The 24999-nt window shown below is 43.2% G+C and overlaps 1 protein-coding gene across 9 annotated transcripts in view; it reads right to left on the bottom strand.

The window, feature by feature from the left end:
- Window positions 1–16143, bottom strand: part of Heatr5a (HEAT repeat containing 5A) — a 101471-nt gene extending 85328 nt beyond the window's left edge. For 7 of the 9 annotated variants that reach the window (XM_041658339.1, XM_041658342.1, XM_041658343.1 and 4 more), the window contains exons 1-4: window positions 16030–16143; window positions 3644–3846; window positions 1547–1758; window positions 1–109 (exon numbers count right to left, since the gene is read on the bottom strand). In XM_041658339.1, coding sequence (XP_041514273.1) covers window positions 1–109; window positions 1547–1758; window positions 3644–3769 — 447 coding nt within the window. In that variant the 5' untranslated portion in view covers window positions 3770–3846; window positions 16030–16143. Of the gene's footprint in view, window positions 110–1546; window positions 1759–3643; window positions 3847–16029 lie in introns of those variants that run through there. The other 2 variants (XM_041658340.1, XM_041658347.1) reach the window with 2 other exon arrangements.
- Between the last annotated feature and the right edge of the window lie 8856 nt (window positions 16144–24999).

Below are 24999 nucleotides of genomic sequence, written 5' to 3'. Positions count from 1 at the left end.
CTCTGCACTCTTCATTGCTTTCAGAATGTTCCCCACTGTATCAGTAAAGGCGTTAGCCAGTATTCTACCCAACTTCTTGTACAAGGCACCCAAACACACCACAGCAGCACTGAAACAACATTTAAATTGGAAACAGAGTCACGACCAAAAAGGGTGGTAGTATAGACAGCTTAATACTGTATAAACATGACTATTCAAACTGTTCCCATTCTCGGTGGTTCTGCTTTTTATGGGTGAGTTTCCGCGAATAATAAAATTTTTAAATTATGTGGGTATGTGTATGGCTGTGCCTGGGTTTGTGCAAGTGAGCACAGTGCCCATAAAGGGCAGAAGGGGACGTCAGATTTGCCCTGGAGCTGGAGTTCCAGACACGTGTGAGCTGCCTGACTATGGGTGCCAGGAATCCAAGCAAGGTCTTCTGGAAGAGCACTTCACACTCTTCAGGCTGAGCCATCTCTCCGCCTCCTTAGAATGCTTTCAACTGTGATGAAGTGCCACTCACCTATATTTCCTTCTGTCTTAGTTTACTACTAAGAACTTAAGAAAATAAACAAAACATGAAGAACTGAAAACACATTCTTAAACACTTACCTACCAAAAACTTAGGAAGATGTTTTCATTCCCAAAGCTAGACTTTTGCCACATCTTAGTCTTTTTTGTTTATTATTATTATTATTATTAATTACAGTATCAGAGATAGAAGCCAAGGCCCTTTGTACATGTTACGCCATGAGTGGCATTCCCATCTTATTCTTGTTACTTAATCCAGTGCCTTCTGAATGCTAGGCATGCCTTCTACTACTGAGTTGTATATCCTTAGACCCTGACCTTTTTTTTAGAATTATTTTATGTGTAAGGGTGTTTTGCTTGCAAGCATGTATGTGCACCATATGCATTCTTGGTGCCTGTGGAGATTAAAGAGGGCACTGAATCCTGTAATTGGAGTTACAGGTAGTTGTGAGCCAACATATGAATGCTGAGGATGGAAGCTAGAGCAACAAGGACCTTAACTGCCGGTTCATCTCCCCTAAAATATGTTTAAAAGGACTTACTTGACAGGAAAATATTGCGCTTCTTTTGTTTCTTTGTTTTGGTTTTTCAAGACAGACTTTCTCTGGGTAGCCCTGGCTGTCCTGGAACTTGCTCTATAGACCAGGCTGGCCTCAAACTCAGAGTCACCTGCCTCTGTCTCCCAAAGTGCTGGGATTAAAGATGTGTGCCACCACTGCATGGCTGAATGTTGTTTGTTTGTTTGTTTTAATAGATCAGAAATCAAGCTGTGCAGGTGATAAGTGACTTTAATTAGAGAATTCAGGAGACACAGGCAGATTTCTTTGAGTTCAAGGCCAGTCAAATCTATGTAGGGAGTTACAGGACAGTCAGGACTACATAGAGAGACCCTGTCTCATAAAATAAAAAGAAAAAATAAAAATAAAAAACTGAATTTATGCTCTATTTCAAAACAAGTGTTAAAAAGGTTATACAATTCAGAAAAATCATACAAGGAAACAGTATTTTGTATTGTTAGGTTTTAATGTTTACTTACAGTTTGGTGGGAAGGTAACTTGGAGAGTCATCTTTGCTACGAATAAGATCATTACACTTATCAATTGTCTCATAAACAGAAAACGTGTCTCCAATACTATAAAGTATGGCTAGATTCTGAGCAAGGAGCTTGCGCGTGGGAGGCCCCGGGGAGCTGTTGAGTAAGGACAGGAGCTGTTCAACAAGAGCCTTCTGCTTCTCCCTCACATCGGCCTACAAAGGAAGTAACAAAGGACAGAAAGTTAGCAGGACTCCCTGTGACTGCGTGGTACAGATCTTCCCTAGGAAAACTCCACATTATTCTGAACGCGGATCCCCATACCTAAGTTGGAGACGCAGGTACTGTGCTATACTAACAAGCGGTTCTTTGCTTTGCTCTCGCCAAGAAGGAAACTCTGAAACACACTGCAGAACAGAGACAGGGTTCTTCTTCTAAGTCTACTTGAAAGACACGTGATTTGTGATTTTACAGCTTACTGAGTCAACTCTCCCCACTGAGTTATGTGAGCGATGTAAGGCAGCAGCCTACAGCCCAAAGCAAGAGCTGATCCTGCAGCAGCTTCCTGGTGTATTCAAGTCTTCCTAAGGACAGCACAGTTTTCTTTGTACAAGTGAATGCGTATGAATGTAACACCCATGTGCTTTCTGAAAAAGTCCCTGCAACACTAATGGCACTCAGGTGCTCGTTCAATTCCACAAATGAGTATTTGTTCAATGGGCAGATAGAATTTTATCTTAAAAAAAACCTTTTCCAGACAGATGTGGTGGCATATGCTTTTAGTCCCAGCACTTAGAGGGCAGAGGCAGATGGATCACTGAGTGAGACCAGCCTGATCTACAGAGCGAGTTCCAGGATAGTCAGGGTTACATAGAGAAACTCTGTCTGGAAAAGAAAAAAAAAAAAAAAAAAAAGGATGTCTCTTTTTAAATCTTAAGTATATTGGCATTTTGACCGCACAGAGGCACCGCATGCATACTGGTACACCACATGTTACCCAGTGCCCATGGAAGCCAGAAGAGGACACTGGATCCCCTAGGACTGGAGTTATAGACAGTTATAAGCGGCCTTTGCGTGCTGGGTATCAAACCTACCTCTCTGGAAGATCGGCTGGTGCTCTTAACCACTGAGCCATTTCTTTAGCCCTAGAATTTTATCTTTTGTTAAGCTTATTTTCCCAAACCTAGAATTTGCTTTTAATTTCTTCTTGAAGATAACCAAATTTATCAAATATTTATATTATATTATATTGCCTGCTAACAATAAATAGTTTCAGAATTAGGAGGGTTTTTAACTGATTTAAAATCAGTTTTAAATTAACAAACATTTATCTTCTGTGAAATGTATCTGTGTGAATGTGTGTGTGCACGCGCATGTGCTGGGTATGTACAACTGAGACCTACCATCACTTTTGTATTACGTACAACACTGTGGTTATATAAAATGTCCTCATCTGAGAGAGGTGCTGGAGTGTCCAGAATTGCCACCTCATGTCCGTGTGTAGCATGTCCAAAGGTGTAGGCACATAGCACTAGAAATCAATTTTCTTTCTTTGCATCTATTTCATGCGCTTTGGGAGAGGGAATAGAAAGAGCTTTTCAGCTCCTATTCTCCTCCCAGGTCTCACAGCTTCTGAAAGTAAAATTCCAATGGCATTGTTTAGCACCATAGGACATCAGGACTTCATGTATTTGGAGAAACACAAGTTGTAAAAGATAATGAAGATGAAACAGAATACACAGGGGTTGTGATGTGTGTGTGTGTGTGCGCGCGCGCGCGTTCTGCAGTACTGGGGGCTGGACTCAAGGCTTCGTGTGTGCTAGGCCAGCTCACTACTACTGAACTATATTCCCGGCTCAAGCATTACATGTATTTTTAAAGTAAAACAACAGATAGTGGCTAATTGCTTTCTGTTTTTTTAAACAAAGTTAAAAGTGACATTTCAGAAGAGGCAAGGGGTCTACCGTGTTTCACTGCTAAGTCTTAAGAAACTGTAGCTTTTACAAACTAATAGGTGCCTATAGACAAAGCAAGAAAACAAACGGACCAAACATTTCTGGCACATTACGGAGCAAAACCAGCTTTAGTGACGTTACCCACCCTGTTGGTTGCTAGCAAAAGCTTCTCCAAGTATCTCAGCCACTCAAAAATAAACTCAGCCTTCTGAACTTCACCTAGTTGGCTGGACGCTTCTTCATTGAGCAGCAGGCTATGAGCTAGTTCCATTCCTTGAAGCAAATTCTCTTAGCGGGTCACAAGTCTTCTCACTTATAAACGCAGTCCATACACCTAGGGAACAAAACCTGCAATGGAAAACAACGCACTTTGAAAGGTGAGTAAGAAGGCAGTCAGAACGCTGGAGATTTCTATAAGAAGTAAAAGCACAGCTAAATTTATCTTTAGAACTGCTGCAGGGTGAATCCCAGAAAGGTCCCAATAGTAAGTTCTAGTTAGCTGACCCAAATTCATCTTCCCATTCAGAATCTATTTTCAAAAGTACAGACAGGTCAAACAGGCCAGATTGCCAACAGGCAAAACCAAAACAAAATCACTAAAACCAAGAGTTAATCCATTTAAGTTCTCCATGTTTCAGGGTCAACTAGTGAGGTCGATGTTAGACTTCAGAACTCATTGCACGCTAGATACCTTTCATTAAAATGTGTCATAGGTATTTAACAAGTGACCAATAGCTAGCCACCCTACTAAAACTCTGCGGAGAAGCTGACCCACCCTACCCTGTGTGGGTCTGTCTTGTCTCATCAAGAACATTTGCAGCTTGAGGGTTTTAGGAGCACCCGCCTCCGCCAGCAGTCACCTTACTGGAGTTCAGTTGTGACAGATGCCTGAGGGCACGTGGGGGATTTCTCCAGAACTGTGAAGCTCGGGTCACATCTGTGTGACCCAGACCCAGTGGGGCCTTGATAACAAGACACATTCACCAGCATCTCGGTCTTTCTAGACTGCACACAGCACAGAAATTCACACTAATCTTAACAGGTAATATCAGCATGGGATGGTTTTATTTTTAAGGAAGTTCGTGCTTAAGTATGCCGCAGTAATGTATTTTTAAATGATCAAGTCAACCATAAAATACGGCAAAATGTTAACAAATAAGTAGTGGACAGGAGAGGGGCCATTTTACTAGTCTATATTTTTTGTACTTTTAAAAAAGATCACAATAAAATGCAGAAAGATTATTTAAGCATTTTTAAAAAGTTGCCTACAAAATTAATAAATAATATAGCATTTGCGGGCCAGAGACATGGCTCAGCAAGTAAAGGCATGCTACCAAGCCTGACAGCTTAAGTTCAGTTCCCAGGACCCACATAGTAGGAAGAGAAAACTGACTCCTGCAAGCTGTCCTCGGACTTCTACACACACACACACACACACACACACACACACACACACTAAAATTAATCCCAGAACTCGGGGGCAGAGTTCAAGGCCAGCCTGTTCTACAGAGGGAGTTCCAGGACAGCCAGGGCTGCTACACAGAGAAACCTTGTCTCAAAAAATGAAACAAAACAAAAACCAAACAAATACAACTTCTCAACAAATACAACTAGGTGATGAGGAAACCTCCAGCACAGCTGTTGAAGCAACTGAGCGAGTAGCATCCTTTAAGCCAGATGCCTGCCTAGAAACACAGCAAGACCCCTTTTAGGAAACAAAATCACAGCAGCTCACAGGAGAAGCAGCTATCAAGAACATTAAGCACACGTATGTACAGGAACGTACACATAAACATATGAGTTCTCTAATGCATCAAAAAATGACTTAAATATTTCACAAAAGTATAGACTGCTATAGGTAATTAAAAGATTAAAAATGCATGCCTCATGTTTCCCTAAGCTAACCTAAATACTGAAACAGGAGAGCCAGTAAGATATATTAGAAAAGGAGGTGTGAGATGTAGGAAGGCTTTTAATTCATTTTATTTCTTTCTGTGTACTTCCTAGTATAGCACACTTACACCATCAGATGATTGTGACTCCTAGCTATCAGAAAGGCCTATGAAAAGACTCACACTTTATTTTACTTACATCAGCTGCTATGGACCTGTCTAGAGTTCAGGATACACCTTTGATGAAGAAAACCACCTCTGTCCAGCTGTATCTCTTCTCACATCTGTGTTTTAGCCATCTTCCCAATCAGTTCTGCCCACATGCCTCATACTGTCCATGACATGGCACCCAGAGTCACTCAAAACAAAACCCAACTCAGCTTATTTTCAGAAGCGTCACTTTTAAGGGGCAAAGAACAATACAAACATCCAGGCATGGTGGTGTGACTAGTAACCCCACAACTTGGGAAGTAGAGGCAGTAGCTAAGGATTATCTATCCTTAGACACACAGTTAAGTTGAAGCCACCCTGGGCGATCTGAAATTCTGTTTCCAAACAAACCAACCAAAAGAACAATCTGAACAATGTTGCTAAGATTTTTACAGAAATAACATGAATCCTAGCTTCTTGTTTGAAAAGCTTTCCCTTTCATAAATTACCAGAATGGGGCTGGTGAAATGGCTCAGTGGCTAGTGAATCTGCCACACAAGTGTGATGACCAGGAGCCTAGAACCCATCCTTGTACACGCTAGGTAGGCGTGGCGACCTGCCTGTCACCCCCACATTTGGGAGAAATGGGACCGTGCCTCAGTGAATAAGGCAGGTCACCTTCCGGCCGTCACAGGCGGGTACACATGTCCCCCATGCTTTTCCACACAAGGGAGAAAAATTACCAAAATGAACTGGCTAAAAAATAGTCACAATTAGGGAATAGAATTTAGAGATGCCAGTAATACTTTTCTTAGAAGAAACCTACTAATAAGCACACAGAACTTTTGTCCTCAATATCTGAGACTCTAGAGGGAAAAATAACCTTAGCGCACAGAGAAATGATCCTGCAATCACCAGGGCAAATGACAATCTTAAGAATCAAATTACCCTTTCATGTGGAGACCGGCAGTGCTGCTGCAAAGACCTTTTTCTTCCTTAGACAGCAGCAATATTGTGGTGTAAAATGATCTACCAAGAAGCAAAATAGCTAATACAATGTGATAATAAATAATTCAGCAAAAAAGCTGAATTCGAGCCCCAAAGCAGGGCACAAAGTTCCCACTAATGCCTCCCATGCAGCCCTCATACAAACCACGCTTAAAAGCAGCAGCCACCCATTCCTTCTGGCAACCTCACCTTTCCATCCATCTTCGACCACACCTGCGCTCCAAGGTGAGAAGCAAAAACACTTTGCAGACAGAGGCTCTGACCTAGTCTTGCTTTAGGAAGATGGCTGCAGAGTCAGCGCTGCCTCCTTCAAACTGGAATACAGCCACACCCTACACACACCGAAGAACTTCCCTCTCCTAATTTCCTTGTCCACTCATATTCCTGTTGAGACTATGGGCTGATTTACCCACTGACAGTGAACACTTATAGCAATACCTTTAGACATACGCTTCCTTTAGATGAAGTCTTGCTATATGCTAGTCAAGGTAACCTTAAACTTGCAATCCCCCTACTTTCTCCTCTTGAGCAGTTTGGATGAGAGCCATTCAGCACCTAGTTGGGATCTATTTTTCAAAGAACAGTTAGTTTGCTTGAAAAAAATGACTTTATAAAACTGCTGTTCCAGCTCTAACACCAGTAGCAATTATAACAGCTGCTAATGTATAATCTGATCACTTTCTAAGATGGCTATGTAATACTTTTAAGAGTGTAACATTTATTTTATTGAATAAACCTCAAAAATGTTGATGAGGTTGCTATTTTTTCCAGAAATTTATTATTATTATTTGTCTATGTGTACACATGAATGCCTCTGGAGGTCAGAGACGTTGGACCCCCAGAGCCGGGGTTATGGGTGGCTGTAGCAGTCTGAGTGGGTGCTGGGAACCAAAGTAGGGTCCTCTGCAAGAGCAGAGCGCACTTTTAATCCCCACCCCATGTCTCCCACCCCTTGTTTAATCTACTTTAAGTTTCATGGGAGCTGAGAACTGAACGCGGGTCCTTTGTAAGAACAGCGTGTGCTCTTAAGCACCAAGTCAGTTCCTAGTCCTCGGAGTAGTCATGTTCATTGCCTTCCCTTACAAATGAGAAAACGGAAGTGGAAAATTCAGTAGCTTTCCTAAATACACACATAATATCTTTAGCTGTTTTTGGTTTCTTAAAACTATTTTGAAGGAAAGAAGATAATGACAACCAGGAGACCATCAGACACTAGATAAGGTACTGGGGTGGTCTGCCAGTGTTTCCCGCAGAGAATGGGAAGAGTCATTCAGAAAATGTAAGTCACCTATCAGGGAATGGACCCAGTACAGGAGTCAACTACCCCAAGTCTTGTACGACACTTGGATTACATTTCAAACACGTTCCTTTTATTCTCTCTACTCAAAGGACACAGCCCAGCTTCAGCCCAGCTTCCGTCTTCAGTTTCTCTGGCTTTGTTAAAAGTAAATCTGAACATACATTAACTCTATATAAACCATTTTTACAAATCTATGCATTTCAAACTGAAGCAAACCCCCAAATCAACAGTAATCACCTATAGCACAGCCAGAAGTCAAGCCTTCTAACCTCTGATCCCCACTGGTGACCAGGGCTTTGTAAAACAGCAGGTCACAGAAGAGGATCTCCCAAGGCACGCGAGGCGTTCATTAGGTGGTGGAGAAAAATGAGGGGCTTTCAGGTAGACTGTGCATATCTGGAGGTACTGGGTAACTGGGCCTCAATGAGGAAAAGCATGAAAATGCCAATAAAAGAGAACTTCAAAGCCACAAGGCAGAAGTTTATCATAAGCACTGTGCAAACTGGCTAAGGGCTATCACCCAGACACACAAGTTCTTATTTGTGTTTGTTTTGAGACGGGGTTGCCTTGAACTCCTGATCCTCCTGCCTCATCTCCTAAGGCCTCAGTCAGCTTCTGAGAGGTTTCTAAGAAGTGCTTACAGAGGTGGAAGATCTGAGGGCCAAAGGTGGGCACGGACTTGACTTTCTTCCCTTGGATTCCCAATGTATTGCTTGCATATCAACGTGTAGCGGCTACCTCTCCAGCACCATGTCTGCCTGCACACCGCCATGTCTTGCTGTGATAAGGACTGAACCTCTGAGCTGTCAACAGCCATCTGAATTCAATGTTTTTCTTTATAAGAGCTGTCATGGTCATGGTGTCTCTTCACAGCCATAGAAACCCGAAGACAAAGTAGCACAAACTTAATCTCAAAAGCCCATGCCAGTGTTGTACTTCTTCTAGCAAGGCTACACCACCAGGACTAAGTGTTTAAATGCCGGAGACTGTGGGGGAACATTTCTCATTCAAAGCACCACAGGTAGGACTGGAGAGAGGGCTCAGCTGCTAAGAGTCCTTAACGCCTCAGTTGTTCACGCAAAGGACCTGGGTTCCGTTCCCAGTACTCACAGCCATACGTGATCCAGACCTTGAGTTCCAAGGAATCTGATGTCTTCTATTCCAGACATACAGCTGATACATACATACACACACACACAAGCAAAACACTCATACACATAAGTAAATCCTTAAAAAAGAAAAAGAAGAGGAGAAATCACTCTCAATGTAGGCTTCCGAGAGAGAGTTGTCTGCCTCTGACCCCCAGGTGCTAGGATTAACACGCAGCGGAGATGGCGGATTCTTATGTGTAATTTGTTTTTATTTTCATTGGTGTTTTATCTGCATGTATGTCTGTGTGAGGCTGTCAGAAGCCCTGAAACTGGAGTTACGGACAACTGTGAGCTGCCATGTGGGTGCTAGGAATTGAACCCGGGTCCTCTGGAAGAGCTGTCAGTGCTCTTAACCTCAGAGACAAGTCTCCAGCAGAGATGTTGGATTTTTAAAGAGAACTTGGACTTTTAAAGCATTGAAAAATTTAAAGACTGGAACTTTTAAAGTTGGACTATGTGTGTGTGTGTGTGTGTGTGTGTGTGTGTATACACATACGTGAAATTAACATGAAGTCTTAGGGACAAACAAGAAAGGAAAGGTTATGGCTGAATACTGAAGTGTTTGTGTCAGGTTGGTAAGTGGTCAGTTGTGCTGTTAGTTTTGTCAAGTGGACAGAAACTGGACTCACCTGAGTAGGGAGCCTAACTAAAGAGTTACCCTGACTGCTACTTGATGTAGGTGAGCCCAACCCACTGTAGGCAATGCTCTCCCAGGGCAGGCGGCCTTAGCTGTATAATAGCCGAGCAAGCCAGTAAGCAGCGTTCCTCTGTGGTCTCGGCTTCAGTTCCTGACTGCAGGTTCCATACTGGAGCACTTAAAGGTGGGCTGTGATGGGAGGATGGAGTCAAGTGAACCTGGGTTTCCTCCCTAAGCTGGTTTTGTTCAGTATATTACCACAGCAATGGAGAAGAAACTAGGGTAGGAGGATCACAAATCCAAAACCTATCCAGACTTGAGTTCAAGGCTAGCCTTGGCATTCACAAGACTGCCTCAAAGTAAAAAGAGGGCACATAGCTCAGTGGTAGGGTGTTTGTCTAGTATGTGCAGGGGGACCTAGGTTCAGTTCAGTTTTCACTGGTGGTGCTTAGTTAAATCTCAATGTTAGGATTAAATGGCATAGTGAATGTAAAGTTTTGGCTAGCAAAGCCTCAAAAAAAAAATAGATATGCAGGTATGTTTTATTTTGTTTTTCTTTCCCAAGATAGGTTTCTTTGTATAACCCTGGCTGTTCTGAACTCACTATATAGACCAGGCTGGCCTCGAACTCACAAAGATCCATCTTCCTCTGCCGTGAGAGTGCTGGGATTAAACGCATGCGCCATGATGCCTGGCAGATATACAGTTTCTGTTTCTCATTATTATGTTGGTTTCTATTGCTCAATCTTTCCCCAGCCCAGAACACTTCCCTGTACACTTCAGGGCTTCTGTCCGGACGGGCAGAGTGACCAGAGCCAGCAGTCTCTCTTCCTTAGTTCCACTTCTGCGGCTCTGCCACCTGCAACACACACAACCTGCCTCCCAGGCTCGGGCCAGCCCCACTCCACACCTGCCGATATTCTCAGGGCTCACCCCATGGCACCGGCATCGCTAACATGCAACAGGGACTGCACCTTCACCAATGGCCTCCTAGCCTCTCTTCAGGGACTCTAACCTGCTACATGGTGCCAAGCCTCAGCTTCTCTCCATATCCCCTCCAATCCGTGCTTTCATGCCTCCCAAACCAGTACTACACAGGAGACACTTACACGTCACTGGGTTCAGCTGCCAGTTGGAGATGCAGCCTTGAACTGCTCTGAACCACAGCCTCTATGCTCTGACCCTAAGGAAACCCTCCCCAGAAAATTTCACCTCAATAATACTGGTCTCCTGTTGATCACAGCTGCTTTTTCAGCCTGAGTTAGTTAGCATCTATTGTCTCTGAAAATCAAAGGTGTTATTTCCATAGATTCTTAATTCAAACACATCACACAAATGGCCTTCATTGTCTTAGACACTTTCCAACTTCCCTCTGAAATTTCACAAGTCAGCCCCTGCCTCTGCACTCCTCCCAGCATTCTCTTCTTCTAAATTCCCATGACAGCTCACTGATTCTGAGCACTGAATGGCTTCTCCAACCCAAACTTCCAAAATCCTGCACAATACAGCCCATATGGCCAGGTCCCTGACAGCAGCACCCCACCCTCTGGCACCAACCTCTGCCCTAGTTTACTTTCTGTTGCTGTGATGAAACACTGGCCAATGCTGGGTGGTGGTGGCACACACCTTTAATCCCAGCACTTAGGAGGCAGAGGCAGGAGAATTTCTGTGAGTTCTAAATCAGTATGGTCAACAGAGTGAGTTCCAGGATGGCCAGGGCTACACAGTGAAAATCTGTCTTGATTTTCAACCAACGAACCAGTGACCAAAACCAACTTGGAGAAAAGAAGGTTTATTTGCTTCACCCGTCCATCGCTGGCTGTCATCAAGGGAAGGGAGACCTGGAGCAGAGCCTGGAGGGACACTATACTGGCTTGCTCAGTCACCTTTCTTATACAACCTAGGCCCACAGGTCTGGGGATAGCACTGCCCACCGTCCATGTGCCCACCTACATCAACCAGTAATCAGGACAATTCTTCACTTGAGGTGAGTCTTGTTTGCATCAAGTTGACAAAGCTAACCAGCTCACTCTCTTTAACTCACCAAAGCAGTCAGTATTTACAGACCTGTGGCACTGAGTCTAAATATTATTAATATAGACAAAGATAATGGATTAAGAAATCTGTCTATAGGCTGGGTATGCCTCCGTGGTAAAACAGTTACATAGCAGGCATGAGACCCTGGGTTTGATCACTAGCAAAGAAAGGAAGGAAGGAAGAAAAGAAAGAACTTCTCAAGGCAGAAGAGAGGGAGAAAACCTGCTCAAGGCTAAAATACAACAAAGTGACATCTATGTCCAGTTTCAACGTCTGTGTTCCTTTATCACTCCACACTGCTGCTAACTGCTGTTGCTAATGGCAACGATTACACAGGTGCTGGCACATCTAATAGACGTTACAACCTGCTGTTCTTGCTCTTCTCTTCACTCCACCATGACTCCAGTACTTTGGAGCTTTCCATTAAAGAGCTAGGTTTTTCAATTAGCTTCCATATCCTTCTCAACCCAGACAGCAGGTCTGTAAGTACCTAAAGTATTAGTACAGCTTCCATATCCTTCTATTTCCTTAAAAACCATCTCTGTATCACATACCACACTCTCCGGTCTCATTTTCAGATGGGAGATCTCACTCTGGACATTCAAGAACCCCAAGGCCCATTTTAAGGTAAAGGAAGTGTAACTTGTCAGCCTCTCCCCAACACCAACACTCCTCTTAGTCACAACGTCCAGCCGCTTGCTACCTAGTCAAAACTCCAGGACCACAAAGTATAAAAACAAAGAGGTCTAAACAGCAATTCATTGTTTGAGAACTCATAAGTTTGACATAAATCCCTCAAAGCCTATTCATTCCATTCTGACATGATTAATAATCCAGTTACCTCAATTTTCGCTAGAGTGGAATAGCGCACTACAGTAAATGTGAAAGGGCAAATCCCCCGAGGGGGGACGAATCCTGGGCAGGCAGCTAGCAGTGATGGAAGAAACGGAACACTAGTCAATAGGGCATCTTTAAAAGCACACGAGATGCCACCAACCCCAAAGCACAGCAGAATTCACAAGCCAGGACAGGAACTCTTACTCACTTTTCAAAGTCTATCCTCGTACTTGCTGCTTGCACAATCCGTCACCTAGAACTTCCGTGTTCCCCTACTAGATGTGGTTTATGTAAGACTACTCTTCCCTTCCCCCGTTTGCAGCTCTCACTCTCGTCAACACGCAGATTTGCCCTTGAGCACACCGTGGTCCAGCCTTCTGGTTCCACAGCTCCAGGGCTCTCCATCCCGGTTCCACAGTGTAATCTATAACACAACTTGCTCAGAATACCCAGAATAGAGCTCTGCACAGTCTGGCCTCTTGGAGCCGCACCTTCCTGAGGGTTTTCTTGGCAGACAGAGCTTCTTACTCCCTGCCAGACGTCCAGCGAGACGCCTTGCTTTGCAATGACAGCTCCTTGGAATACCTCCTTGTTTCTCTGCCTTCCGGCAGCTTCCGTCATGGCCCACCCATCTTACAGAGTAAAAACACAGTCTACTGCATCAAATCTCTACATTGATGTGGGAAGCTCTCTGAGATCAAACTGTTATTTCTAGATATATGTTCCTCATACAATGAGATACATAATGACTACAGATAGCATCTTAATCAGTTCAAACCATGCTAACAGATGAGACTAACAGAAAACATTTCATAGCCTTTTGGATTTTGGAATTAAGTTGAGAGATTTTGAACCTGTACTGGTGCTTTAAACAAACAAACAAAAAAACCAATTCTGGAGACACATCCAATCTCAATCTGCTGAGTATTTATTCAGAGTTCTAACAGTCCATTCTGTTCTACACTTGATCTTAGCCAAAGGGCCAAGAAGCAACCCCATTTGATTCTTCCTATAGAACCACCTTCGATTTCAGGTCTACATTTACACTTCAACAATATTCTAACCAATCTAGTAATCCAACATTGTCATCAGCCATGTTTAAAGGAAAAGTCAGGAGCAACACTAACTTATGATAGACATCATGACTTTTATATTAAAAAGCGAGGGTTGAGGCTCAAGCCCTGACACTGGGAGAGAGAGAGAGAGAGAGAGAGAGAGAGAGAGAGAGAGAGAGACTGATTGGTGGTTAAATTAAAAAACAAACAAAAACCAGACCCAATCTAAATTAAAACTGAAAACCAGTTGACAAACCATAAAAGTATCCCCCTTTTCTTCACTCCCAAAAGACCAAAGCCACTGAAATGAATTACTCATAACCTAGGCACCCACAGGAGAAAGCCACACCCTCCTAACACCAGCCTGGACCTAGAATTCAGAGGAGCCTCACGAGGGAGTTCTGGCTTTCTTTTGCTTTCTTTACGGTCTAAGTGAAAAGTCACTCAAATTCCTCAATGATCTGTGGGAATAGTAATGTATCACACAAGACTAAACGTCATTAAACAGGTTATCAAGAATTTAGACTAGTTGAATTTAGAACGTCCAGAAGTTAATTCCTTATTTTAGTCATAAGAAAGGCTAATCAAGGTCATTAGCAACTGCCCTTTTGAGCATTAAGCTGCAAGGAGGGAAGGGAGAGAAGATGAAAATGCGCAGGCAGAGACAAAGAACCTTAATTTTCCCCATAGACAGTATATTCATTAGTTTAAATTGATGAGGTTAATTTTAGATAATAATTAAAAAATTTTAGAGGTACTTTGGGATTCTGGGGAGATGGCTGAGCAGGTAAGAAAGCTGGTTGAGCAAGAACAAGGGTCTGAGGTTAAACCCACTTAAAAAGAGGATGAGGGCAGCAGCCTCTAACTCATCACTGTAGTGGGCAGAGAGGAAGCCTGCTGAAGCTGGCAGGCCACCACTTTATCTCCCTGGTTAGGGAGCAGCCGTTGTTTCAAAAAAGGGGAAGAGAGCAGGGCACCTGTCTTCTGACCTCAACATATATTCATGGGTGCAAGTGCCTGCACATTTATGTGCATATTACACCCCCCCCCCCCAGAGTTATTTTGGAATTCTGAATCTTCCTGTTACTAAAGTCAAACACTAAAACAAAGAAAAACTAAAGGCGATCTAATCTAGGATCCATAAACAGGACCAAAGGTTAAAGTCGGGAGTTCATTCCTAACCTACGGCTATCTATGTAAAAGAACTGCATTCCAGGGCACACCAAATCAAACCACCAGTGCTCTCCGCCTCCTAGGATTACATTAAACTGCCCCCTTGATTTCATTTTTTGAAACTGAGTTTCCACTACTTAGCCTAAGCCGGAGTGGATCGGTCTGCATACGCCCAGGTTGGCTGGGAACTCTCTCTATTCCCTGCCTCAACCTTCTCAACACTAGAATTACAGGTGTGTGATACTACTCCTGGCTTGTTACGGAAGAAAAAGTCAAAGGTTCTAAAACAAGGCAAATCTCTGTTTGGGTGCTCATCTAAAATCTCACTCTCTGCCTTGATGTGTTAGATTGCTTTAATTCTGGAGCCAGCGCCAGGTTTGAGATGATGTCTCAAATAAATAGAAAAAGAAATAAATAGTAAATCAAGCCTCATCCTCAAACACAGTTCGTAAGATGTTTGGGAAATAAAACCAGACAATCCTTCTAAAGCCCTGCGCTAATGTTCCTTAACTGAATCTCAGTATTGTTTTGCAAGGTCCCTAACTGTATAGGGCCCTTTTCACTTCCTTAAACTTCTTGCCATCTCTAGGCTTTAAGTTCCTTAAGGGCGCCTAGCATGCATATAAAACACCCACAACCTGAAGGACCGCAAGCCATCTGATTTATTTGACCTGACCGTTGAAATGAATTAACTTGCCAGAGTTACATGTCATGGTTAACAAGTACAAGCACCTTTACGATGTTCCTAAGGATTCACAATCACTTGAAATGGTATCTTGCTGGCGTGTAGGGAGGTAAAGTAAGAAAATAAATAAAACTACAAACAAACGTTTCCTGGGAAAACGCAAACGCCCTCAGCGCCAGGCTTTCCTTCCTTCCTCGGAAGACCTGGAAACTTCTGGCAACCTAAGGCGACGTCCACTCCTTGCTGCTGGGGGCCCCACAAGGCTGTAGGGCGGGTCCCCGGCCGTGGGGCAGGCGACCTGCCCTGCTCCCCGACTTTTCCCCTGCCGCGTCCCCGGCCCCGCGGATGCCGTCCCCGCCTACCTGTTGTGCGGAGGGGGAACCCGGCCACGCCGCAGTCAGCCCCGGTGTCCGGGCTGTAGCTGCTGCCCGGACCCCGTGGACCCCGGCTCGCACCCACCCCGGCCGGGTCCTCAGCCTCCGCCCCGCGCCCCCCGGGGTCCCGCGCCCCCCGGCTCCCGCCGCCCCGCCCCAGCCCCTCAGGCGCCGGCCCCAGCAGCCTCTCCGCGCCCCCCGGCTCGCCTGCAGGGATGCCCTGAGCTCACACCTGTCCCGGCTCTGCCACGTTCCCGGCTCCGCGACAGCACAGCGGCACCGGCTCGCCGCAGGCGACTGCGGGGCCGAGCGGGCGGGCGGGGCTGACAGCGCGGCGGGAGCGGCCATTGGGAGCGCCCGGCCCCTCCCGCGCCCAGGCCTGCCAGCCGCCCGCCGAGCCAGAGAGCGCACGCTGTGGCAGGCGTGACTACTCCATTGCCGAGAGCGCGATGGGGGCCCTTGAGCCCAAGTCACATCAAGGATGGCAGCCGTCTTGCTGTCCCGAGGTTCCGGCCACGACTATTTTTGTTTTTGTCACCAGCCAGAATCTATGGTTGCGGCTTTGGGGCTTCGAAGGCCCCAAAAGTCACTACAGGAGACTGGAAAACTTCAGGCAGGGTCGGAGCTGTAAGAGGAAGATGATGGAATCTTACACGGGGAAGAACCTCAATGGGAACTAAAGTGTAAAATGATTGGATGAAGATCGCGCACGGAATGAGTGGCTCCTGCTTACAATCAGGAGTTTGAGTGTAATTTTTTGTTTGTTTTGAAACAAGCTTACAAAAAGGTTGCAAACATAGTATGAAAGCATTATTCCCCTGAACAGTTTTGAGATCTAAGTTGCTAACATGTCACACTGTCCCCCGGCACCTTCTGCACAGTCATAAAACTCTTTATGTGATACATCCGTGTTGTTGGTTCTCTCAGTAGTGTTCTTTATAGTAATGGTCTTCATTTCCCAAACAAGTGTTCTAGAAACAGCAATGCGTATCTTCAGCCTGGGGTTCTTCCTTTGTCTCTCTTTGACTTTTATAACCTTGACACTTTTGAAGAGTATTGGCCCATTGTTTTTAGAGAAAGGCGGCCACTGGGACTTTGCCTGCTATTTATTCATGATTAGACATAAACTATGTATCTTTGAGGACTCTCAAAAGTAATTGTGTGCTAATATTTGTCGGGGTTTGGTTTTCATTGCTTTCCATCAGATGGTACTGTAAAGTTACTTTTTTCATCTTTGTAATTAATATGTATTTTCAGAGGAAGAGTCTTTAAAGAGTCTTGTTTCAAGGTACCTGTAAATAACCTTGTTTATAAATTCATAATATTTATAACACTGGATCCAGCGTTTTCCACTTGATTGACTATAGTATGCTTTCATTATTTATTTACTTACTTTTACATTTACATTTATTTTTATGTGTGAATCTACCTGTGTGTATGTGCACCATATACATGCAGTACCTACAGAGACCAGAAGAGGGCATCAGATCCCCGGAACTGCAGTTACAGGCAGTGGGGAGCTCCCTGATGCAAGTTCTGGGAACTGAGCTGGGGTCCTCTGCAAGAGCAGTGAGTGTCTTTTTTGTTTTGTGCTGCATGATGCACAGTTTGATCCTAGAAACCTGACTGGGGCAGTGAGGGAATGAAGAAAGGACAGATCAGATGCAGAGAAGTTGGGGTAACATGTGAACATTCTGACAGTGGCACCAACTATGCAATAACCCACTGGAACCTCAGCACGGGGGGAGGGACCAGCTAGTCTTAGAGGAGTTCTCTGTAGGCAGCATTGTCAGCTGCAGTTGCCAGTTTTTCACACATTGGTCAATCATTAGTAAACACTGGAACCAGCAGAGGGCTTTGTCACTGCCCTGCGTCTGAGGCCTCGGGTCCTTGACGTGGCCATGGTCATGTCAGCAATGTACTTTCACTCAGGGCTCATTCCTTCCGGTTTTATTTTTTCATATGTACATATGTGTGCTTGTTTTTATGTGTACCATGGACATGCAGGTACCCACAGAAGCCTGAAGACAGCATTGGAGCTATGAGAGGTGGCGTCAGAGGTGGTTGTGAGCTGCCCGCTGTGGAAACTGAACCAGGGCCCTCTGCAAAAGCAGCATGGAGCTATCTCTCCAGCCCCTTCATCTCCATTTATGATCAAATTCTCCCACGTTTTCTCAGTAGGAGTTTCATTCATTCTTAGTTCTGTGTCTTTGTGTTTTGAGTTGTTTCCCAGCATTCTATGGCTAAACATTTTAGAAGCTATAACAACAGCTTTGTGCACCAATCTTCCAGATTCTGTGCCCTTTAAGAAATGTCTCCATATTCTTGGCACACCTTTACTTTTTGGCATAATTAAAATAGCCCAGGCTCACCAGAGTGAACACAGCAGTTCCTTGAAAAGCCCTGGTTCCTTTTAATGGATAATTATATCTTGCAGCATTAGGTTTGTTTACTGCTGCAGTAGAAGCATTACTGCCCAGGCTGTATCAATGGATGCAGTTAGAAAATATTTATATATTCATACTCACGGAGTCACCAGTATGCATATACTCATACACATGCTTACAGTCCCTCTCTGACTGGAAACATTTCCAAAGAGGATCCTAAAAGAGACATACATGGATCCACTTAGGAAGGAGAAAAAGACAAGATCTCCTAAGTAAATTGGGAACATGGTGTGTGTGGGGGGGACAAATGGGAGGATGAAGGGGAGGGGGGAAAGGAAGGAGAGTGGGAAAAATGTATAGCTCAATAAAAACAATAAAAATATTTAAAAATTCTAGTAGTAACATAAAGCTGGGCAGGATTCCCTCAGTAGGCAAAGCACATCTATAAATATCCAAAGAGATGTTTGAACGTATCAACATGAATTTGGCTCAGGATGGCAAGTGAATAGTCCTGAGCTGTTGATTCTCAAAGGAAGCAGTTGAACTCACTAGGAACTCTACACAGGCTTCCTGAGCAAAGGGAAATACTGCAACAGTGTATTTAACAGTATTTTACAGAAAAGGGCTACAATTACATTCCTATTTGATACGAAAGGCACTTGGGTTCCTTCCCAACCCCCGATCTCTCATCAGATAAATAAAGTAAACGTACATGAAATTTAGGATTTTGTTCCAAAGTAAGGCATTTGACGTCTTTCTTTGAACTTCCTTTGTTGCGGGAGGTCCTCCCACTCCTCCAGCCTATCACCGCTGAGGTACCAGCCCACTGGGGCGTGGTTTCTCTCCCTTTAAAAAAGCGGCCACTTCCCTCTCCTCGCTCTCTTCACTTCCTCTCCGCCTGCGACTAGACTCCTTTCCTGGTTGCGCAGAGGGCTGTTGCCTGGGACAGTGATCTGTAAGTTTTTTCCCCTTTAAATAAATACCACCCTAATAATCATAACCCCGAATTGGTGTGGCATTGTTTGTGACTTACGCCTTCATTTTGGCACCCAACGTTTGGTTTTAGAACCTCTCCTTTCCCCACTCGCAGCCGCGAGTTCGGCTTGGCGGCCCCAAGTTCGGCTTGGCGGCTGCGGGCTTGGCGGGCTCTAGTTCGGCTTGGCGGGAGCCCTCCCCTTCCTCAGCCGCCAGCGGCCTTGGACTCCCCACGTGGATTTAAACTCCACAGGCCCGCGTAGTCTCTGGCCGCGTGGTTTGCTCTTTTCTGAGTCATTTTTAAATCTCCCTTGCAAGTACAGCTCTTAAGTGGCACGAACCAGAGCACGTGGTTGCTGAAAGCTGCAACCCCTCAGGGTGACTCTGTCACGTGGAGGCATAAGCGGCTTCCAGATTGCTCTTCTCTACCCCTGGATTCTGGGTTTCTGGTTCCGTCTCAGGAATTGATTTAATTACATTTACTTTGTTGAGAAACTTGCATTTTCCAGTTTTTAACATCTACTAAGGCACTGAAACAGGACCATGTTTTCACCGCGACTCTGCAACAGCGCCACCTGCTGGATAATAGGTAATATTGCAGTTTTTGTTTCTAACGCAAATTTTACTGCTTTGTTTTCACTAATACAATGGATTAGTAAATTTATATTTACTAATACAATGAATTACATCATACAAGGTTTATATGATTATGGGGATACCTTAATTTGCTTGTTACTAGCCTTCAGTTTTCTTTTCCATATTCTATCATTAAGGAAGAATATGGCACTCCTAAGAATGATAGAATCTTTACGAACTAATAATGAACAACTAATTGACAGGATTAAAATTATTGAAAATCAGAGGTTATCTGAACAAGTGGATACTATGACAGACAAAATTGATTCCATATCCAAGGGTATTAGAAAGTTACCTGAAAGGTTTCAGGCTGTTGAATTTGACGTTCAGACTTTATCACAAGGTTTTGATAAGGTAACAGACAGAATGTACCTCCAAGATGGGAATCTACATGATATACAAGAAAAGTTTAAGGAGGACATGTTATCTTTGAAGGAAAAAATTAAAGCTTTGGAATCACAGGTGCAGAATGGGGACCAAAAAATTGATACCTCAGTGAAATCACTGGAAATATATACAGGTCAGGAGATTCAGGATTTAAGAGAGACAATGATAAAAAGATTTGAAAAGATTGGGGAAATTATTGCAGCTGGTGAACAGAGGAAGGAGGCACAAGGACAGGATACAAGGCCTCCACCAGCTATTAGAACTGGCTTACCCAGGGTTCTAGCGACATACCCTATACTTAATTCTGAAAAAGCATCAACTTCTAAAGGCTCAAAGGGAGTCAGAGAAGCTAGATGGACGCCAATAGCAATGAATGATCTGAAAGAAATTAAGCAGGCTGTTGTTAATTTTGGCTTGCACAATGCATATGTAAAGGAAATGATAAGGACTTGGGCTTCTAATGCTAGAGCTACTCCCCATGATTTCCATCAGTTAGTGTCTGCAGTTTTAGATAATGGACCTTCCTTGATGTTCGGAATTTATTTCAGAGAAGAATCCAAACATATGGAACAGCAAGGAAGAGCAAAAGGTATTGAGGTTTCCCAAGATCAAATTCTTGGTGCAGGAGAATATGCTGATCCACAGGTCCAAGCTCTTTATGACGATGAAGTACTGTGTCTATGTCACCAAGCAGCTTTAAATGCTTGGAATAGGATACAAGATCCAGCAAAAAGGGTTGAATCATATACCAGAATTAGGCAGGGACAGAGAGAACCCTTTATTGACTTTTTGCAAAGATTAATTAAGGCTCTGGACATAGGGGTAACAGACCCAGAAGCTAGACGAATACTTCTTGAATCTCTAGCTTTTGAGAATGCAAACATAGAATGCAAAAAGATAATTGGGCCTTTAAAGTCTAGATCAGCACCTATGGATGAATGGATTCAGCATACGATGAATGTTGAGACGTTTAGCTATAATGATGAATCTTGGGTAGGAGAAGCGATTTCCAAAGCAATGAGGAGACATCAAACTGCCAGGTGTTTTAATTGTGGTAAATTAGGACATTTGCAAAGGAATTGCAGGCAAAGAATTTCTAGGAATAATATCTCTTCTGGGAATGACAAAAATAGGAGACCTCGGCCTTCAGGTATATGTAGGAGATGCGGTAAAGGCAGGCATTGGTCCAACGAATGTAGGTCAACAACAGACAGACAGGGCAATCCGATATCATCGGGAAACTCCTTGGGGGGCCTCTCGCAGGCCCCCAAGCCAACAGTGGCCCAGTCATTCCCAGTCACAGTGGAGAACGTGCCTCACCAAGAAAATTAAAAGCTCCAATTTCTGCTGTAAAAAGTAATACTGGTCTAAATGAAGAATTACGTGTGGAGGATGAGTCAAAAAACCCAATAGGACAGAGTAAATGTATATTTTGGCAGACTTCTATTAATGATCAAAGACCAAAGCTAAGAGTCTGTATAAATGGCACTTTTATTGAAGGCTTATTAGACACAGGTGCGGATGTAAGTATCATTACCCCACAATCTTGGCATCCGAATTGGCCTCTTCAAGAGGTAGATGTTCAGTTCCTGGGAATTGGAACCCTATCTCGTGTAAAACAAAGCACAAGATGGGTTGAATGCATAGGGCCCGAAGGGCAAATAGGAAGACTAAGGCCATATATAGCCAATATTGCCATAAATTTATGGGGCCGTGACCTGCTACAGCAATGGAATACCCAGATTAACATTCCTGTATTTCCAGGAACTCATAATTCTGGGAAGGATATGATGAGGTATTATGGAAAAAGGTCACCAGCCATTCAGGCTGTACAAGAACATACAGCAAATACCAAACCTTTAGAGGTACCAACGGCCCTACCTTTAAAATGGCTAACTGAGAAGCCAATATGGACCAAACAATGGCCTCTAGCTGAAGATAAACTACAGGCATTGGAACAGCTGGTGCAAGAGCAACTAGATGCTCACCATATTGAAGAATCAACCAGCCCTTGGAATTCTCCTGTGTTTGTTGTAAAAAAGAAATCTGGTAAATGGAGAATGGTGACAGATCTAAGAGCTGTCAACAAAGTAATTCAACCTATGGGCCCACTACAATCTGGAATTCCTTTGCCTTCTCTGTTACCAAAAGGATGGCCTCTTATAGTTATTGATTTGAAAGATTGTTTTTTCACTATACCGTTACAAGAAAAGGATAGAGAAAAATTTGCCTTCACAGTGCCTACTTATAATAATTCTCAGCCTAATAGGAGATATCAGTGGACTGTCCTCCCACAGGGTATGCTCAATAGTCCTACACTGTGCCAATATTTTGTAAGTAAGCCATTGGAAATAATTCGTAAACAATTCCCCAAGTCCATCATTTATCATTACATGGATGACATCTTATTATCTGATTCAAATAAAGATACTTTAGAAAGGATGTTTGAAGAAGTAAAGAAAGTCTTGCCTAGGTGGGGATTACAAATTGCCCCTGAAAAGATTCAAAGAGGAAATTCTATTAATTACCTAGGTTACAGAATAGGGTTAGAGAAAATTAAAACGCAAAAGGCACAAATTAGGAGAGACCAGTTAAAGACTCTTAATGACTTCCAAAGATTGTTAGGAGACATTTCCAGTCTACGACCAGCTGTTGGGATAACACCTGATCTAATAGTTCATTTAAACAAAACCTTAGATGGTGATAAAGATTTGAATAGTCCAAGAGAACTGACAGCTGAAGCAGAAAAGGAACTGACAATGATTGAGGAAAAATTACAGGAGGCACATGTGGATAGGGTGAACCCAAATCTTAGCTGCATCCTAGTCATATTGCCTTCCAGAATTTCTCCTACAGGGATTCTAATGCAGAGGGAAGATATTATTTTAGAGTGGATATTTATACCTAATAAACCAAGTAAAAAATTAAAAACTTATGTGGAAAAGGTCTCTGAATTAATTATAAAAGGTAAGCTGAGACTTCGTCAACTAGCAGGTATAGACCCAGCAGAAATTATAGTGCCTTTTACTACTGAAGAAATAAAAAGGTTATGGGAAGACAATGAACCGTGGCAAAGAGCTTGTGCTAACTTTTTGGGAGAAATTAATAGCAACTATCCCAAAAGTGATAGACTTAATCTCATAAAAAGAACTTCTTGGATTCTTCCTAGAATTGTACGTGATGCTCCAATAACTGGAGCCCGTACGTTCTATACTGATGCAAATCAATCAGGGAAGGCAGGTTACAAGTCAGATGAATTGAGTAAGGTGGAACAAAGCCCTTATAATTCTGTCCAGAAGGCAGAATTATATGCCATTCTCATGGTGCTAAGGGATTTTAAAGAACCTCTTAATATAGTTACAGATTCACAATATGCAGAAAGAGTTATCTTGCATATTGAAACCGCTGAATTTATACCAGATGACACAGAGTTGACTTCATTGTTTATCCAGGTACAAGACATAATCAGGAACAGGCTTTGTCCGATGTACATAACACACATCCGGTCCCATACAGGTCTGCCTGGTCCTCTAGCCCAAGGCAATGCTGAGATTGATCAATTATTGATTGGAAGTGTGTTGCAGGCCTCGGAATTTCATAAGAAGCATCATGTCAATAGTAAAGGCCTAAAGAAAGAATTTTCCATTACTTGGCAACAAGCTAAGGACATTATAAAGAGATGTCCTACTTGTTCTTTCTATAATCAAACACCATTGCCTGCACGGAGTAACCCAAAGGGTACTAAGAGAAATGAAATCTGGCAGATGGATGTGTTCCACTTTATGGAATTTGGTAAATTAAAATATGTACACCACACCATAGACACGTATTCAGGTTTTCAATGGGCTACTGCCCTGAGCTCAGAAAAGGCTGATTCAGTAATCACACATTTATTGGAAGTTATGGCCATCATGGGTATACCTGCGCAAATAAAGACAGATAATGGTCCAGCATATGTATCTAAGAAAATGAAACGCTTTTTTGATTATTATAATATAAAACACATTACAGGTATACCAAATAATCCTACAGGTCAGGCAGTTATAGAAAGATCAAATCGTACTATAAAGGATATGCTGAACAAACAGAAAGGGACCGAAAATACACCTAGGAATAGATTACATAATGCTTTATTAACCTTGAATTTTCTTAATGCTAATGAGAAAGGAACGACAGCAGCAGAGAGACATTGGATAATGGAAAAGTCTGCTGAACTAAATCAACCGATTTATTTCAAAGATGTGCTGACCTCTCAGTGGAAGCCAGGAGATGTGCTACGTTGGGGAAGGGGTTTTGCTCTTGTTTCCACAGGAGAAGAAAAATTGTGGATACCATCAAAATTAATAAAGTTTCGATTTGAAGAGGAGAAACCTCTTGGAAAGGAGAAATGACAACTCATCCACAACGATGATATTCATACAGGTGGTAAGAAAAACATATAGAATGGGGGCAGGGTTCTGTTCTTATCTCCACAGGAAAACACTCATCTTTGAGAAATTCAAGGGACCCTGGATGTTTGGATACTGACAGATGGAAAAATACCTGCCCAATAGGAAATATCAAGACAACTGAATGGGTTGTGTAAGTAATATTAAACCATATTTCTAAATTTATAAAGCTGGTTTTGAAGTTGGACTCTGGCTCAGTCCCTCTCCAATTCCAAGCCTGTTAGTAAGAGAAAAACCCAGAGTTTCTGGAGTTTCTGTCTCATGTCAAGAGCCATGATATGGGACAGAAAGAAATATGAGTTTAGAAAACATCTTTGCTTTTCTTCATATCTATCATACTTTTCATTGAATATATCTATCATGTCTTTC

Source organism: Microtus oregoni, unplaced genomic scaffold, assembly GCF_018167655.1.
Source record: "Microtus oregoni isolate MIOR12 unplaced genomic scaffold, Mior012 000009F_ref0000495, whole genome shotgun sequence".
NCBI classification, from domain to species: domain Eukaryota; kingdom Metazoa; phylum Chordata; class Mammalia; order Rodentia; family Cricetidae; genus Microtus; species Microtus oregoni.
Note: the sequence above shows the minus strand (reverse complement) of the source record. Positions and strands in the feature narration are given on the sequence as shown.